The sequence below is a fragment of the Gambusia affinis genome, linkage group LG06 (genome assembly GCF_019740435.1).
Source record: "Gambusia affinis linkage group LG06, SWU_Gaff_1.0, whole genome shotgun sequence".
Classification (NCBI taxonomy): domain Eukaryota; kingdom Metazoa; phylum Chordata; class Actinopteri; order Cyprinodontiformes; family Poeciliidae; genus Gambusia; species Gambusia affinis.
The window spans coordinates 13,977,000-13,995,158 of record NC_057873.1 but is presented as its reverse complement, the minus strand read 5'-3'; the positions used below and the strand labels follow the sequence as shown (position 1 = coordinate 13,995,158).

The 18,159-nt window shown below is 38.1% G+C and overlaps 1 protein-coding gene across 17 annotated transcripts in view; it reads right to left on the bottom strand.

Moving 5' to 3' along the window:
• Positions 1–18,159, bottom strand: part of kirrel3b (kirre like nephrin family adhesion molecule 3b) — a 217,516-nt gene that overhangs the window by 71,661 nt on the left and 127,696 nt on the right. For all 17 annotated transcript variants that reach the window (XM_044119064.1, XM_044119069.1, XM_044119066.1 and 14 more), the window contains 2 exons: positions 8,514–8,663; positions 2,367–2,516 (listed from right to left, as the gene is read on the bottom strand). In XM_044119064.1, the coding sequence (XP_043974999.1) occupies positions 2,367–2,516; positions 8,514–8,663 (300 nt within the window). The remainder of the gene's footprint in view (positions 1–2,366; positions 2,517–8,513; positions 8,664–18,159) is intronic.

Sequence of the window (18,159 nt, the reverse complement as noted above, 5' to 3'; positions counted from 1 at the left end):
GCATAGGAATTTAAATTAAGGAATGTGGTACGAAGGAGGACAGCTAAAATGCCACCTTGTGAAAATAAAATTACACCTAAATTGATCAAATTAATTAGCCAACGACTTTTCTTACGTGGAACTAAAGTAGCACTTGTTTCATTTTCTGCCTTTGTCATTCGAAAGATGGATAATTTCAGACAGAAATATTAGACAGTGGAATTTTGCTGAAGTCTCAGTAACAATAAGCACATTTATTCATATTCATTTTCAAAGAGGGAGTCACCAGTCGCAGAAAGTTCTGCTGCACTTTGTCTTCCCCTCTCTTCTCTTTACTGGGTTCCTGCTCTCCTACAAATCGTTAGTTTCACTTTTCATTAGGCAGAATCAATAAGCCGGATCAGTGGCTGATGGTTTGGACTGCGTGGCAGACGCCCCGCTCGGTCTCCCCTTCTCTTTTTTCCATTCTTTCTCTTGTTCTCTTTGCTCCTTCTTGGACTCCAGCTATTTCCTCTGCAACCATTCAGTTGAGGAGAATGTATAAGGCAGCGGGAAGCTTGAAGGGACTAACAAAGAGGGATGAGCCTAAAAGTGCTACCCAGTAAGACAGAAATGACAACGCTCAGTGGTAACCCACTAAAGAAAAATTAAGACTAGGTGAGCTCTCAAGCTAAAAGTAATTTTGAAAATGAAGGCCTGAGACAAGGTAATTAGAATGAAAATGTACAAATAGAGCCAAACGTCCATGCAAATGTTTCACTCTTGTCTTATTCTTTTATCTACAGCATTTCATTTTAAAAAGATTCACTTGGGGTAAAAATGTCATTATAACATAAAAAAAAGATTAGATGTTTGTTTTTTACCCAACTCAATAATTTTCTTTGTCCTTGTTGATTTTATGCTTAATCTTGTAATCTTGTGAACTCAAATTGCCCCCAGGAGACTTGTTCCTGGTTTGGTCATGGGCAGTCATGTACACCTAGGGAAGTATTGTGGTATATTTTGGAGGTGCCTGCATTGGTGGCTCTTCTCTGGTCTACCATGGTGAATAACCGAATGAGCCAAAAAGCATAGCTCTCCATATATAGATCAGTATATGTTGTAATTTTGACCTTTGCTCAAAGCATATAGATCATAAATGAGACCCTGAATGCAAGCGGTTGAAACGAGCTTCCTCTAGTGTGGCTATGCTCTGCCTTAAAGCTTAATTGAAGAGCTCTGTTATCCAGTGGGATCTCTGAGTTTAGACCTTGCTCCACCTAGGTACCTCCCTCTGAAGGTTTCCCAGACATGTTCCACTGGGAAGAGACCATGGGGCAGATCCAAATCTCACTAGAGGGACTGTAAGGACTTTTTGACAGAATGAACTTTTCCCAGGAGTAAGAGTAGTTTTCCAGGGCTATTATTTACACTGACCATTTACACTGTATTTACCAGGATACAGGCCAAACACTTGAACAGAAATTTAAACCAGAAAACGCACTAGGACAGAAGAATTACGTTTTTTTTAGTTGTCCTGAACAACTGGTCACAGTTTTGTGGAGAGGGGATGTTGAGCAATTACGCTTATTTGGCGCATGTCATGCAGACTTAACTTACAAAAACATCTCTAGGTGTTGCAAACTTGCAAACTTTACATGACTAGGAAGTGTATTTAAATGTGTTTGGTCTTCAGAAGTTAAGTTACTGTAAAAGAACCACAGGTGATTGTTCTCGTGTTACAATAATGATTATTTTATTCTCCTCTTGCTAAATAAACTAAACTCTTTGATCTGAAATTCTTTTAAAAGTTTGTTACAACTAAACAAATCACTCATTGTCAACGAGTGACTTTACATAGAGTACAGTGTAAGCACTGTGACCAAACCATTGTGTTTATTTTTTTTCTAAAAATGTCATCAATTTCATGATACCTACAGGTACATAACACCTACTTATGTCTAGGCAGAACAACAAAAAGCAAAGGTCTAACAGTGAAAGGAGGAAATGTACATTTAAGTGAACAGGTTAAAGTTAAAATGGGGAATAACAGACCCTCTATTTATTCCTTCTGGCTTAGGAATGCTTTGGAATCTTCCAGAAAGAGCTGAAGAGAGATGTCTGAGGGTTCTTGTAATGGTTACTCCATAAACTTAATGTTGGATTAACGCAAGACAAAGGATGGCTGTATAGTATTTCTGTCCTGAATAATATATATATATATATATATATATATATATATATATATATATATATATATATATTACTAATCCTAGAGAAGTATTTTTGGTACCACATAACCTTGAAATCTCTACAAAAACATGGGCTTGCTCAGCTGTGACTGGATGGTGGTTGGCTCTTCCACAGCTGTATTGTTTGATGGTTGTGTGTACTTAGTTCTGACTTACCCAGCACAGTGAGCCGGGCAGGACGGGACCTCATAGCAGCCTGGACGGCCTGGCACTCAAACACTGCATCGTCCATTAGCTCGACACGCTGGATGCGCAAATGATGCTCCCCTAAGCCATGGTCGCCAATCACTGTGTAACGTGGATAGCCTGCAATGTAAACAATTTGTTTATTTTATCTCACTTTTAGTGTCAAAATACAGTTCATCTGCCAAAGGCAAATGTGCAAATTTCTGTATTTTTTTCTTACGTTTTATTCTCATGTATCAAAAGAATAACTCTTTTGCAAACTGCCTTACACAGCACTGGTAAAAGCATATTAACTGAGCTGTAAAAAAAAGATAATTTTAACGGAGGTAAGGATAGATTACTTTATTAATTTATGTGGCTAGATTGTTCATTTGTTAATTTACTCACAATACATTTTTACAACACTCCTGGCAGTGTAATTGAGCTGCTGTGAAAGTTGCTGTATGCTGAGGAACCATGTTTTACTGCAACAGTAAACAGGAGCAGCTCCAGTTCGAGTTGTTTCAAGATTACTGTGTGAAATGATTTACAGTTTAATAAGAGGAGAAGAAAGCAGAGGAATATCCAGGAGACCTAGGGTGTCAAGACAGATGGTTTTGAAGATAACACTCTTAAGCTAATCTAAAAATTTGCATAGCCCATGTGTTGTGAAGTGTATGTCTCCACAGGGGCAAATAAGCTAAAATATACAGTTGTTTAACCTATGAGCACTGAGGGGTATATAACATGTTTTCAGAAACTTTCTTTTCTCCAGTTCCCTTTTCTATTTCTTTTTTACCTAGCTTCTTTATCATGATTATTATGGGTAGAATTTGTGGAACGCAAGGAGAATTTATGTTCATAAATATTGTACGTCAAAGAATGAGAAGAATTTCCAACTGAGTGGAGCTTTTTCTTCCAGCTGTCCTTCTGTAATTGATTGATGATGAAACCAGAAATTGGAGTGAAGATTTTTTTTCTGGAACACAAGGCCAGGCTGTACACAAAGCTCCAACTAAACTTTACGCTATATTTTGCGAAACAAAACTTCAGACTTTAGGCTCACTTCCTTCTCGCTCATCAATCACACCTAAAAGAAATCTGCTAGTTTCTACCTAGGTGTGTAAGCTTAGACTGATACCTAAGGGCAACAAATAATAAGGGGGTAAAAATTGATTTCTCCAAATCTTCGAACCTACGGTCACCTTGGAGATTCCTCAAAACCCCGGGCCTTTAGTGATTTTCTGTTTTAGCTCCCAGATAGAGTGGGCAGTGGTATAACAGCTATTAAGTTCATGGATGTGTCTACGGCAAAACCCATCATATGCTCTGTGTCCAATTACTGAATTCGGCTTCATTGAATCCAGCAGCTTTTAATAGAGCATGAAGTGGGTCTCATTATAGGCTGGTGGGGTGAGTTACAGCCGATTAAGACACTTTGTGCATTTCATCCTCCTACGTGAAGCCTTTAATCTTAAGGGTCTATACAGTAAAAATACGAAGGACAAAAGAACGCCTCAACACAAATATTAAACCTAGAGAGAGGGTAAACAGAGGAAGGCAAAAATAAGCTGTAGCATTAGATCGAGGATCTGCTGCATGTTGTTTTGCTAAGAAATAGGACCAGATGATGTCATCTTTCTATGACTTTACTTTTACTAGTTAAATTGAAGAAGACTTTAACCTAAACAAAACTAAATCATAAATTAAAGTACTAAAAATCTTAGTAAGTATTAGTCAATGTTTGTTTTTAACTGTATCAAAATAATGCTTTTATAATCTATACTTTCAAAACTGCAAACCTTGTGTGTTTTAGTGACATGGTGGCTCTGGCTGACAGGATTGCCATGATGACTGGCAATCCTGTTTCACTTGTTGCTGCACACTGCTGCAAGAAACCATTGTTAACTTTGTTCCTGGTTTCTTAGACATATGTGTTACAAAGCTACAGACAAGGTTAAAAAAAAACCTCTCAGCTACATCAGTCCAGCTGATCAGCTGCAACTTGTCCATCTTAGAGAGGAGTAAACATGCAAATTTTGAGTAAAATATAATAAACTTCTTTGATCATTTGGGTCATACAGTTGTTGCAAGTTATTCCAGCGGACTCACAATGAGCTGATGAGGTAGACTGATACAGAAAAGTCTCTTGTGAAAGTTTAGATGGTTGATATCTGCTAATATATTTTTGTATATCATGAATGTGCACGCTTTCAATTTGAGTTGTTTTAAACAACTAAAATTATCTAAATGGAGGACTGGGGTGTTGTCTGACTGGATGTTAGCCTTCCACTTCTATGAGGATTAATTGAGGACTCTTGGTTGTACTACATAGAATTGCAAAAACTGACACTGATTACTCCATCCAACCTCATTTTATCTTAAATGAAACTGGTAACATCATATTCTAAAATTGTGCTTTTAATTTCTGTGTCATTTTAACATCTGGTGTTTTTACTCATGGTTACTCAACCATGATGATCTGAAACTAGCCCATGTCTTTAAAAGATGGACTGCTCTTTGAACCCAACAACAGAGCCTGAAGATAAATAAGAATCATTTCATGCACAAAGTCACCCAGAGAGAGCTTTTTGCTCCAGTTTTTATGTTCACTGATGAGATCCAAGGCAGTAATACCACCGCAGATCAGAAGGGTAATGATCATTGCACGACTCTGTATGATGTGAACTTGGGCTGACTCTGGTCGAACAGCCTTGAGTTAACTGCACCCTCCAAAGAGACGGGAATGAGGTTCCCACACACTTTGTTTGGCTTGTCTTAATCGTGGCTTCACATAAGCCATGCAGATTTCTGTTACACAAACAGATTACCGTGCCAGTTACCTCATCTGTGCTCCTGGCATACTAAGAGTAATATTGCTATGTGGAGACGTGGCCGCCTTCCAGTTTCATCTTGATGCATTAACCGGATCCAAACAGGGAAAAAAAAAATAATTTGCATCCATGATGGATAGTAAAAGATAAGGATGTTATCATCTCATTTTCGAAGAATTGAAACATCCTAATGTGTTTTGCCATCATATAAGCATCTTGATTATGCATTTTGTCAATGTGATTGAAATTACACTGTGGCACACATGAAGACTGATCACCTCTGCAGATGTGACGTGCACCTAGAAAGGACCATTGATCTTGGATCTCAGCACATTTCAAACACACAATGTGTTACCCAAAGCAAACAATGTAAAATAGTCCCATTAAGGAGTAATGAATCCATCAGGGAGAAATGGATTTGTCTTGAGGGTGAATCAATGTGTATGTGCATGTGGGTTTTCATAAGTACGAAGACACTTGAATCTTGGCTTGGTGATTCACATCATTCACCTGGTATTCGCTTTGTACTGTACCTGCTTTACACCAGGGAATCAAAGCAGGTTTTGCTGCAGCTGCAAACAGGTGTCCAGTGCTAAGTTTGCTCTCTTGAGAAGCAGGCGTAACACAAAGTTGCTTTTAAAAACTCTTCCGGCATTATCTCGTCAAAAATGTAAACAGCCACCTTAATTTTCAATGGACCTTGCTTATATCTGACAGGTGTGTTGTCACCACCATGTACAGCAGATACATTCTGCATCATGCATATTCATGGCATTGATTGGTATGTTGAGGGCTACTTCACTTTCTTTAATTAGAGTGGAAAAGCATGGCACAAAGGGGGAATGAAGAAGAAATTCTGGGACAGATAGGAATCACTGGCTTTTGTGCTATGATTTCTCGCTCTGAATGGTGAAAGAGTTCTCTCAGTTTAATCACTGCTCCTGTGAATGGAAACAGGTCCCAGGCGGAGGATGCTGCCAACACAGCTTCTTTCTATGAATAGCCGAGCAGACCTATATTATTGAAATGCTCCATGCGACATTTGATTCGTTGCACTTTTTACGTATACAGCTGCCACTTTCCTTTCATTGTGTGCATCTCCGCAGTGATGTACCATTGCTCTTTTACCGTTCCATGCATGGCGTGTTTAGGTAGGCAGGAGTGATAAAAAAGGACAGCTGTGGAGTGCTTTATTTTGAAAAAGTGTCATCTGTCTCAATAGAAGGCACTCAGCCCCCTGTCTGTAACATATTGGTGATTTTAGAAAACCTTTCTTCTCTAAGCTGGCGGCTATTTTTCTTCACACAAATCCTTCCCTTTTTTAACTATCCTTATTTTCCTCCTCAATCACTCTTCTGGAGGAGAAAATGGTTGTGGAGAGGGCCAAGAATACTTCTTCTTGTCCACAAGTTTTAAGCTATTCACAGATGTTTTATTAAGGGCTGATCTACTGTAGTTCCCTTAAGTGTGAAGACTCAATGTTCTCCTTTTTTCCTCCTTTTTTGTTCCTTCATCTTACCTTCCCTGCTGTGGAAATGAGATTTCATCTTGATCATTTTGTCTTGTTAAATCAATAAAAGCTGAAGAGGATAAATATCTCTGCTCTACTTTGAGCCTATATAAAATTACACTCTCTCCCTGTCTCTGTCTCTTTCTCTCTATATTCCCCTCCCTCTCTCTTTCCATTCTATCTCAAACAATCATAAGTACTCTCCCCGTCTGCATCTTCTTCCTCCAAAGGAGACTTGATGGCTGCAGGACTATTGTTTACAGCCACCTCTCCGTCTTCCCCTGGGGCCTAATAAGGACACGAAGAAAGAATAGGATGGCTTTACTGAGCTTCTGTCAGTCTCTGAGGTTTAATCACACACTGCATCGCTGAAAGAGGACTATTTGCTAAAGGTCAAAGGGTAGAAAACCCTCAATCTCTATTGCAGCTCATATTTAATCATTCATAACTATGCAGAATATTTTGTATTTGTGAATGACCACAGCCGAATATTGAGTCATTGTGCCTTGAATTGTAATTACATCCAGTGGTTACAATGTGGAGGAGAGTGAGGCAAATTGAAAAGCTCTAAAATGAATAGGCTGTATTGATAGAATAATGGTAGGGACCGAGTACAGATATAAATGGATAAATGTTTTGGGTGAATTTAATAATCAAGATGAACATATTTTTCTTCTTCATGTTACGGTCATTGACCTCTAGGGGCTCTCTTTATGAGAGAGCTTCTTCTTTGTGTTTCAGTTCCACCTGGCTGCCACAGGTGAAATGTGTTGGAGCTCGTCAGCCACCCCATAAAGAGCTCCAAACCTGAGATGTCAGGGCCCTTTTTTCCCTGGGCCTTGATCTGGTGTGATCATGTCGGTGAACTGACTTTGTTGAGACTTTGGATAATTTTGCTGTGAGCATTTGTGTGAAGCTTAAAGTGGTTATAATTTTGTTTTTCTTCACAGTGGAAGCTGGTAGGGGTTCTCTGCCATTTTGTTTAACTATTTTTCTCCTGTTTCTTGGTTAGTCAGGGAGTTCAGGTTTTGTACTTTGTTTTCAGTTCTCTTCTAGAAAGTGTTTTTATTTTATAATTAAAAGGGGGATGTTTTGTTTGTTGTTTTGGCCTTGGAGACCCTGAAGCTAAAAGCTTCCCTGTGCGTGTTTATTGTGACTTAGATTTTATGTTGAACTGTCAATTAAACTATCTTTTTTCTACTGAATCCAACTGCTCCAGATATTTTATTTTGTGTTACATCCAGTGCCAGTATTTACCCTTGGTGGTCTTGGGGGGGGTTGTAACACTTCAAAAGGTTAGCATACCATATGAGGATTTCAGCAAGGTCATGAATACCTTCTGTATAAAGCCAGGATGGATGGGCCATCAGGTTGCTAAATAACAGCGCACTAGTCCCTCTGCTTAAAATTAAGCAATTAACACAATTACGCATGAGATGTGATGTAATTAGGTGGAGGCCAGCTACTTTTCAAAATGTCATTTAGCAGTCTGAAATTCAGCAGCCTGTATTTAGGTACCTCTGATCAGTCTCTGTGCCTGCTGAAGAACAGCATCCGCACAGTATGATGTGCCACCACCAATCACCACTTCAGTGTGGAGATGGTGTGTTCAGGGTGTTGTGCAACATTAGTTTTCGATCACATATAGGTTTTTTCATGCATGTAAAATTGTTTTTGAATGCAGTGTCCAAATGTTAATGTTTCATTTCAGAGTCTTACTAGTTGAAATATAACAACGAATGATACATAAGTGCAGGGTAATATGCTAAAAAGTAAAGGCATGCAAATCCTTACCAGAGAGGTCTCTGCCAACTCCCAGTGCCAGTCCATCTTTGATCCACAGGACAACACCATGGTATCCGGGGATGGTGCATGCTAACGTCACCGGCTGACCCGCCACTGCAACCACGTCCTCGGGCTGCTGGGAAAACATGGCCTCCACCCCTTGACAGAAAAAAGAAGGGAGAGGTTAGATCTGATTAGCTTGTCATTTTTAAACTAATCGAGACACAAGGGCAGAGAAAGTTCAAAAACTAGGAGAACAAGTGATGTCTTCAATCTTTCAAATGATGAATGAAAGAGACAAATTTAACAAAAGTGCACAGTGTTCCCATTTCAACCAATTTCAGTCAAACCTCTTGTCAAATGCATGTTGCAGGAACACTAAAGGGTGCCTTACAAATGTGGCCCATCATTTCACCATTCATGATACAAAGACAAGTTTCTGTAATCATGCAGGAGTGGAGCAGTAGGATTAAAGCGCAGGGTAAGAGACAGCTATCATAGCTCAGCTTGGTTCATTTATGCAGGATGTCACCGTGCAGATGGGTTGGACCCATACACACCACAGCGGATAACACAATCTTGTCTGCCAACACCGCTACACAAGCATACATTAGCTCGAGCTCACACCCATGTATTCCAACTGTGCAGCTGCTATTAACTGTACCGCTCCACAGAGTGTTCAGGCAGAAAGCGCTGTGGAGTGAACTCCATTAGAGGTGTGTTAATGGGGAATGGGGTACAGAAACAGTAAAGGGTTGCTTGGTGTACATGTGGTAGCAGAGTGTGTGTAAGTGTGTTTATGCATGAGGGCATGGGGAGGTGGGCGGTGAGGAGTCAGAATAAAGTGACACAGGAATACAGAGGAGTACTGATTTCTACTTTAGAATTCTGCCTATCAACTGAAGCACATGTACAATGACATGCATTCACCCAGACACTTAAAGGGCATATTTTCTATCTAAAGTTGTTTAGCGTGTGGCACTAGTTTATAACTAGGACCTTTGGGAGTGTTCAGATCTGGAAAAGGAAATTCCAAATTCATGCTGACCTACAAATACCAAAATAGCCTTTTTCCTTTAAAATACTAACTAAAACATGTGGATGCAGTGCATATTAGCACAACGTTGCAAAGCAAGGACGACCACATGTGTTTTTTTTGTGGACAAAAAAAGGCATCAATGTGTGAGTATTTAAAATGTGCTTTTAATCTGATGAGCTTGAAACGATAAACTCTTTTTCCTGTGATTGTTGCATGCTTTGTCTCATTGAGGGGGAGTGATAAAAACAAAGACACTGGTATTGTACTCCAACTATTATGTCAGTGCAAAGAATGTGTGGACTGCCATATTCCAAAATGCCTTTGCAAACATACCTTTTGTTTTTTAGTTTGTCTTTTCAGAAAGTCAAATCAGAAAATTTTCCTTTTTTTCCCATTCTAACAGACACACACACACATACACCCACCACATATATATATATATATATATATATATATATATATATATATATATATATATATATATATATATATATATATATATATATACATATATATATATATATATATATATATATATATATATATATATATATATATATATAAAATCATTACTGATTTGCTATAATTTCTAAATTTTCCCCAAAAGTTCTTAAAATACAATGAAGGAAGTCAGTTTAGAGTCACCTAGCGAGAACTTGTCAGTTAATTAGATTGAACCGGTCACATTAATGCAATTTAAAGCCTGGCTAGGTTTTCAGAAGGAAAAATCTCCTAATATCCTCAGAGTAAAGGACAATAGAGAAAGAGAGAGACCCATGTAAGAGAGGTTTGAGTATTTACATCAGGGTAGCAACATTCATCCATCTTTCTATCCTGTCTGCCAAATAAATCTCTGTCTACCAGATTTATCCTTCCATGGCTATCACAGCACAAGCAAAAACGACCACCTCATCTGTCCAGTCTTTATCCTTGGAAGGTGTAGCACGTAACAGAGAAAACAACCTGACTCCTCTTTATGACATGACAAATCCACCATAACTGAAGCAACTGAATAAATAACTGACTGACTGAAAAAGAAAGGTGAACATGCTTGTTTTATCACTTAAACAGTGTTTAAAAATATCATACACAGACCACAGTCAGATCCTCTTTTCTGTGGCTCAAAGCCTCAGACAACCTTGTGACTTTTATTTTGTTGCTTTTTTGTTTTTCCTCCTCTGCAACAGCCCACATAAGTACAATGGCTAGACTTTCAAAACAAAAGAAAAGAAATGAGATTAAACTTCTTGCTGCAAGAAAGATTTGTGAGAAAAGCAGAAAAAAATGCTTTCTTTATCCCGTTGGATTCACCAAATTCAACAATTTTATTATGAATCATTATGAAAAGGCTACCTTACTTTTAAAGGCGAAGTGCTCACTCAAACATCTAAAAAACTACAGCTGCCTAAAGCACAATTTATGCAGTTGAAAGGAATTTTTTTCATCCACTCAAATAACACAACAGCAAATCCGAGATGAAAAAACAAAGATGAAAAACTATCAGCATTTTAAAACGTGGAAAAACATAACAGATTTTTGGCACCTTCTGCATGCTTTTTTTTTTTCAATAGGCACCGCCAACTAAATTATAGGGACTGTATTAAATCCAGCTGCCAGGTTTGACTGAATGGTCAGGATTCAGGGGAGTGAGGCCATAGATCTTTGACAACTAGTGCCCAGCTCTTTAAATGCTGTAAAGAGAACAGCAGACAGTTAAAAACTGAGCAAAAAGCCATACCCACAGAGTGGACCAACACTTTGCTTTCCCTAATGTTGTCATTTCACGTTGGATAATTTGTTTACCATCAGACGGCTGCTGCATTTCAACACACTCCATCAGTATTTTCCCCCTCGGTGCTAACTGCCCCCAATTTCATCGCTCTTTGCCAATCAGGCCTAAAAATTGCTGTTACTGACACACACTCAGGCCACTTCAGAAGAATAATCAGCATGCTGTCTGTGCGGCATGTGGCCACACAGCAACAAAGCTTGGCCTGTGATCATTATCAAAAACTATTACCCCTCTGGCCGGAGCAGTTTATACGAGCAATTTAGAAGCATGGGGGGAGAGCGTCACAATATGGAGGAGAGGGTTAGGTGGTGGTGTGTTTCGTTTTTTAGCAGCCAAGAACCACAGTTTCTTTGTTTTATTTCATTGCTGCCTGTGGGGTTGAGCTGGTGAGAAAGTTAAAGTATCTGCAAGAAAATTGGTGCAACTGTGTGTGTTTGTGTATGTGGGATAATTGTCATCTTTCTTACTCAGTGTTGCCATAGGTGACAGGCGTCTGTTAAAGTTGTGAGGTCATAGGGTCTAAATCAAGTCATACTTATAGACTGCATTGAGATGATCACAGGGCTTAGGGTGAAATGAAAAGCTTTCCCTCCTCCTGCAGGGCCTCCTGGTGGGCTATTTGTTTAAACCACAATAAAGAGATGCACCCTGCATGGAAAAGGAAAGTGGATTCTCTGACTATTTGACAAGCTTGTCTTAACTTTTTCCTAATTTGACCTTAGTTGCAGGATAAAACTTTAGCAATAAGGAGATTATTTGAAAATAATCTCCTAATTACAAATGTTCTGTTATACAGAGTACTCTCTTTAAATTTTAGTCCTGAAAGAAAAGTAAACATTTGAGGACATTATTATAACTTACTTTTTGAAATGATTTTTAGGTTAGAACTCATTTAAATAATCTCCTAATCTAAACTAAAGACTCCACTATAGGTAGCTTGTAAGTGGATGGAATAATGAGTCATAATTACTTACAAAATACAGTACTGCCAGGGTTTTTTTTAACAATAACTGCTCATTACGTAACAAAAGAATATGCATTACTGTGACGGTGGCACACTAATTAATATGGAAAATATGTGAAGTATCTTTTTAATGTTTTTTAGAGAAATTGTTTTGGGCAGTGGCTTTATTAAATATTTCCACATACATATTTGTGTTTGCTGCTTGGACATTAATTAATTTTTATGGCTTGACTGAAGCTAAATTTAACTTGGTTATAGATTTTTTTTTTACAACAGCTTCCCACAGGGAAGTAGTGCTCTAGTTTGTCTATTGCAAAGAAGAAAAGAGAGAAAACTGAAGAAAAAAGAATAGAATTGGGGCAGTAATATTGTTACTACTGACACCCACATCCCATATGATTACCAGCAATGTGACCTCAGGCAAAACTCTGACAAATAAATACAGATGACTAAATTGTGAATGGATGACAGTTGGATCAAATCATTCAGTCCAGAATAAAAAAAGAAAAACAAAATTGTACAGTATATAAATATTCACACCAAAGGGCAATTTAGAGAGTCTAATGACTAATTGACAGTCATTTGTTTTGGACTGTTGAAGGAACAGGCGTGATCCCACACATCCACAAAGATAACAAGCAAACTTAATGCAGAGTTTGTCCAGGATTTGAACCTGGACCTCCTTGTTGCAAGGTAACAGTACAATTATGAAAAAAGCAAGGAAGCAAATAATAGATGCCACCATATATACATTGGTTTTAATTTAAAATTGTAATAAAGTATGGAGATAATAAACAATGAGAAAAATATACATATAGTTTGATCATATATTATTTTGTGAAGATTTAATCTTACACCCTATTTCCAATTATTGGGATTCTAATCCCAGTTCAGGAGAGTTGGCTTTTATAAAACAAGTGAGATCATCAGCACTGGTCTTTTGTAACAAGACTGTCCCATAAATGACTGAGTAGATTGTGGAAAAATCAAAATAAATTATTGGCTCATGTCGCCATGGGCAGTTGCCCATGTTGCCCATATAAGAATCCGCCACAGATAACCAGGGTTCTGATTTCAATGGGTTTCAATGGGTTTTACCATAGTTTTTATCATAAATGTACTATTAGGTATGATAATAGTGATTTGTTTGTTTTGCTACTGGCTAGGTGTTGCAATAAAATAATCCGACATACTTTACAAAAAGGTTGTAACATAAAATCTAATGAAGTATTTGTCCAAGAGTTTATTTAGCCAAATCAACTCATTTTCTCATCTAAAAAACTATAATCCCAAAGGTGCAGCCTATGTTAGAAACAAATCATGAATATTTCATAAAGCTTCAACCAGGCCAATAAAGGGAGGGATGTGTGACTATCAGTCTTATCGTTATGTCCAAATTCTTCTTTCCCTGCCTGTCCACTCGTAAAACAAACACTGTATACAGACTGATAATATGCTTGGCCCATCTATGCTGTGATGCTTGCCATTATGAGTAAATTTTATCTGTGGGAATGCAAATTTATGAAGCAGGGAAGATAAACATCGGTGCTGCTGGAAGACTGCATTTCTGCCCTCTCTCACACCCGCACATTAACAGAGCACGGTAGTTGCCAAGGCACAATCAAGATGGATAGCCTCCAATGATGGCTTCTAAAAATTACAAATGGCAACAGAGAGAAGGGCCTAGAGGGCATTCTCTTTATCATCAGCAACATGGCCAGAAGAAGGGAGATTTCATGGACATCAAAAAGTGGAGGATCCGGGGCAACAAGCGCCTCACTTAATCCCTTTAGGCAGCTGCATCTTCATTTTCAGTTCATGAGAAATAGGAAACAAAGTTCATTAAGAAATCCAGAGGCGTGGAATGGATTATTCTCCCAAAATCCAAAACAAACTAATCCTCCATGGATATATTTTATCTTCATTTCTATCTTTAATAAAGAGCAAAGGTCTGCAAGCCTGACAGTTTCTAAGCCAAGAGAGGCAGTGATCTCAAATATAACAGTACACCAAAAGAAATCTAATTGCTGGATGTATATGAGACTTTGTGTTCATGAGTTCTGTAAATACAAGACCTATGGCCGCTGATTATAATTACTGTATAAAACAGTAACTCCTGCGGGCTGGTTTCCAAGGTAACTTTGGTTCAAAGAGAATGGTTCAAATTTTCTAGTTAGCATAAATGCAACTGAGTACCCCCTAACCCTCCTCCCCTGGCTCATATTGATTAAAAAAGTGGGGAAACAGAGAGAGATTCACTTTGCAGACCAGACTGCATTTTTAGCATACACTTCTGCATAATAGAAAGTGGGGACATAAAAGAGATGCAAATGAGCTGGTGAGCTGGAGAAGAGAAGTTTGTAGGTTCAGATGGCGACTGATTGAACAGGAGAGGTCTCTTCTGTTTTTCTGTGTCAACATTATATGGTTTATTTGCCTGTATTCCCCTCTCCACTGACTTTTGCCTCCTCAGTTCATTCTGTCATGGGAGTATTTCTTTAAATGTTTGTTTTAAGAGCTCAGGGCCAACCTTGTTATTGTCTTGTCTCTGACATATGAAGTCTTCAGTGCTCAATGAGTGTCTGGACAGTAAGGCACTTGATGGTCCACCATGGGAGCATCAAGAGCATGTTTTTGGAAGGAGAAATGCCTTTAAAAGTGTTTAAAGTCGGTCTGCATTGAGATTGATCACATTCATTAAGGGAAGATGAGCATTTGAAAAAGACTCAGCTGACTGACTTGATGGATGGTGGACAAAGAGGGTCATAGTTCAATAGGGCATACAGAATCGTATATTCTGAGGCAGAGTCCAATTTTTCTTTTACGGGGGATTCACAGACACAGACAGGTGAATTAAACTGCCCTTTGTGCAGCCATAACTCATAGTTTTTTAGGGCTGACAACTTAAAAGTGAAAGTCTTCACTTTCATGACATTGAACATTTTTGTCTCAGTGACTGAGATTAAATAAAGAGATACGTCAAAGCTCTTGGAAAAAGTAGGACAAGCAGAATATCTCTGTGTGCCTGAAAGTTCAGAAATTTTTTTTTAAAATTTATATTTAGGTATTTACTGCCATTAACAATTTGCATGGCCATTTATCTCCACAATTAATAAACGTATTTCACCACAAATAAATGTAGTAAATATGCCTTAGCTTAAATACAAAAGATTTTTTATCCAAAATGAAAAATTTTTTGTCTCTTTGGGAAGAGACAAAATGACAGTGGTTTAATCTTGGAGTGCACGTTGATGACGAGACAAATTGACATAGACATTTTCTGTAGGTGCTTTGAAGTGGGAAATATGTATCTAAAGATGAAAATGTCATACAAAGCCTCTAAATATTTAGGACACCTGTCTTTTCTTGCAATTAACTTAATATTCCAAATAGGTATTTTGTTGTTTTTCTTATTTTTGTTTAATAAATGAGCACAGTTAAAATGTATTCTTCTCAATTAAATTAATTGAATATTTACTTCTAACATGAATACCAAACTGCATAAAAGTCTTTTCTAAATCCCTATTTTACAGTTAACAACCATATGCTACACTACAGAACTATTTGAAACAAAGACGTGTAAGAATGAATGTTAAAAAGGAAAATTGTTCTTCAAATACATGTAAATCACTATGTGTTTTGCAAAATGTATACATATATTCCAGATGGTATGTGGAACCCAATGATTGAGATCATATTTCATAAAGATTACAGATAGGCAAACAAATAAATAGCAGGCAGGCAGACAGACAGACAGACTATTCCAATGTCACTGATACATTGCACAAAGGTTTTATTTATTACCTCTTGATACTTTTACAATCATAAAGCTCAAATTGAAATCGTCTTCTGGAAGCAGGAATGCAATATCATTAAAAGAGACTATTTCAAAGCCCCTTCTCTGACTCAGAAGCCCCATTCAACACCCTCCAGACAGTGGAGACATCCATTTTCCTCTCATCGTCTGCAGCTATTGCTTCCCTTGGAGACAGCCTCATCTCATTCTTCTTCACTGGCTGCTGTGACATTGAAAGAGACCCCTAATCAAAACATTTGTCTTTCTTTCAGCCTGTGCTCAGACTGGTGAATGAGAGCTGACACCAGAGGGAGACGTATTTGTCCCAATCAGGGCCTCATCTCCGTGTCACCGTCGGGCGAGTGTTTCATCTCGACAGGTCACTGATGAATCCGCCACTTAGCCTTGATTTGGAGGAGCGGCTCGCCACCACCAAAGTGCCAGGTTAAATCACAACGTCAGGGGCTCAGCCACCACCATTACCGGCAACACAGGAAACCTACCTTTATCCTAAATTCTGATAAATGCTGTAGAATTGATCCCTTCCTTGTCTATTATCAAGAGAGCTGTGATCACAGTGATGTGTTGTTGGTTACGGTGATTAAAAATAATGTTGTTGTTATTGCTTTCCTTTCCTGAAGGAATTTAAATATCAGTGGTTGTTTTATTTTGCGTCATCCCTCGATTTAACTTCTCTTATCCTTTATGTGATATTAGAATTGGGTTAAATGACAAAACATATTTCTCTACACTTACAGTTTCTTAAAAGCATTCTTGTAACTTGAGTCACATTTTTGAAATCAGAAAAATGAGGAGGTAACTCCAAATAAATCTTTTAGCTCCAACCATGTCTAATGAGCTGTTCCACATGTAGTGGGAGGCCCGAGAAGCAGGAATAACATTTTGGACCATGAGGTAATTTTGTCTTATATATAGTGGAAATTCATGACTGAGTTTGACCCTAGATAAGTGTCTACTTCTGTCCTTTGGACGCCTCAAATAAGACACCAACTTCATCCTAATTTGAACCCACCATATGCAGGCATATTTTCTAACACTGTGCACAATACAACAATTCCTCATTGACTTAGAACAGGGTTCTTCACATTAAGTATTTCACATTAAGTTTCAATTTTTAAAGATAAATTAAAGTTTGACAACATATTTAAGCAGATATTGTTATAGAGTTTAAGCTTTAAGGCAAATGGATGGAAATTGATAAATGTAAGAATGGAAGGATGCATGACAGATCACTAAATGGATGAATAATTGAAAGAAAAAATCAACAGAAGATTCTTAGAAAAGACAGGGGGAAAAAACCAATATACTGTTATTTTCTTTTTTCCATACTTAACAAATTCCAGACTTTTCCAGCATCTATTACAATAAGTAATAGATGCTTCTTCAGGACTAACGAGACAAAATTTTCTCACTCTGATTACCAGTCCTCCTCCAGAGCATGCCACCCTGAGTGTTGATATAGCCCAAAACAAAAAAATAGAATAGCTCGAATACTATGTAAATCCTATAAATTGTTAAAATTTCCAATGAAATTAAGCTCATTATATTTTTACACAAATAACTGCTCACACCATTCTACTCCACTCCAATTAATCCAGTTAAAGGATTTCAGTAGCAACACACACTAACACAGTCATTCAGGATGAGAGTATTACACTTTGCATTAAACCAAAAGCATGAGATCTGCTGCAATTCCAAAGTGCTACATAAAGGGGAAAAGCTTTTTTGGGGTAGGTGGAAGACCTTCTTCATGCATGTGTGTCTGTGGATAGAGAGATGAGAGGGAGGCTCCCAGTAGCTGCAGTACCTGTCAGAAAGAGTGGGAATGTTGTTACAAGACAAGGGAGGGTGGGGGAAGCTTTATCAAGGTGTGCAGGATAGCACTGACATGAGATAAGAGACCTGAGGAGGAACTACATTATGCCACACCTTCACTAAGAGGACTCTGTCAAGACAGAAGGAAAGAGATCTGTTTCAACGTGGGAGCCACCGTAACACTTGACTGGAAAAAGCCATTACCTTTCAAGTATACACTTTACCTGT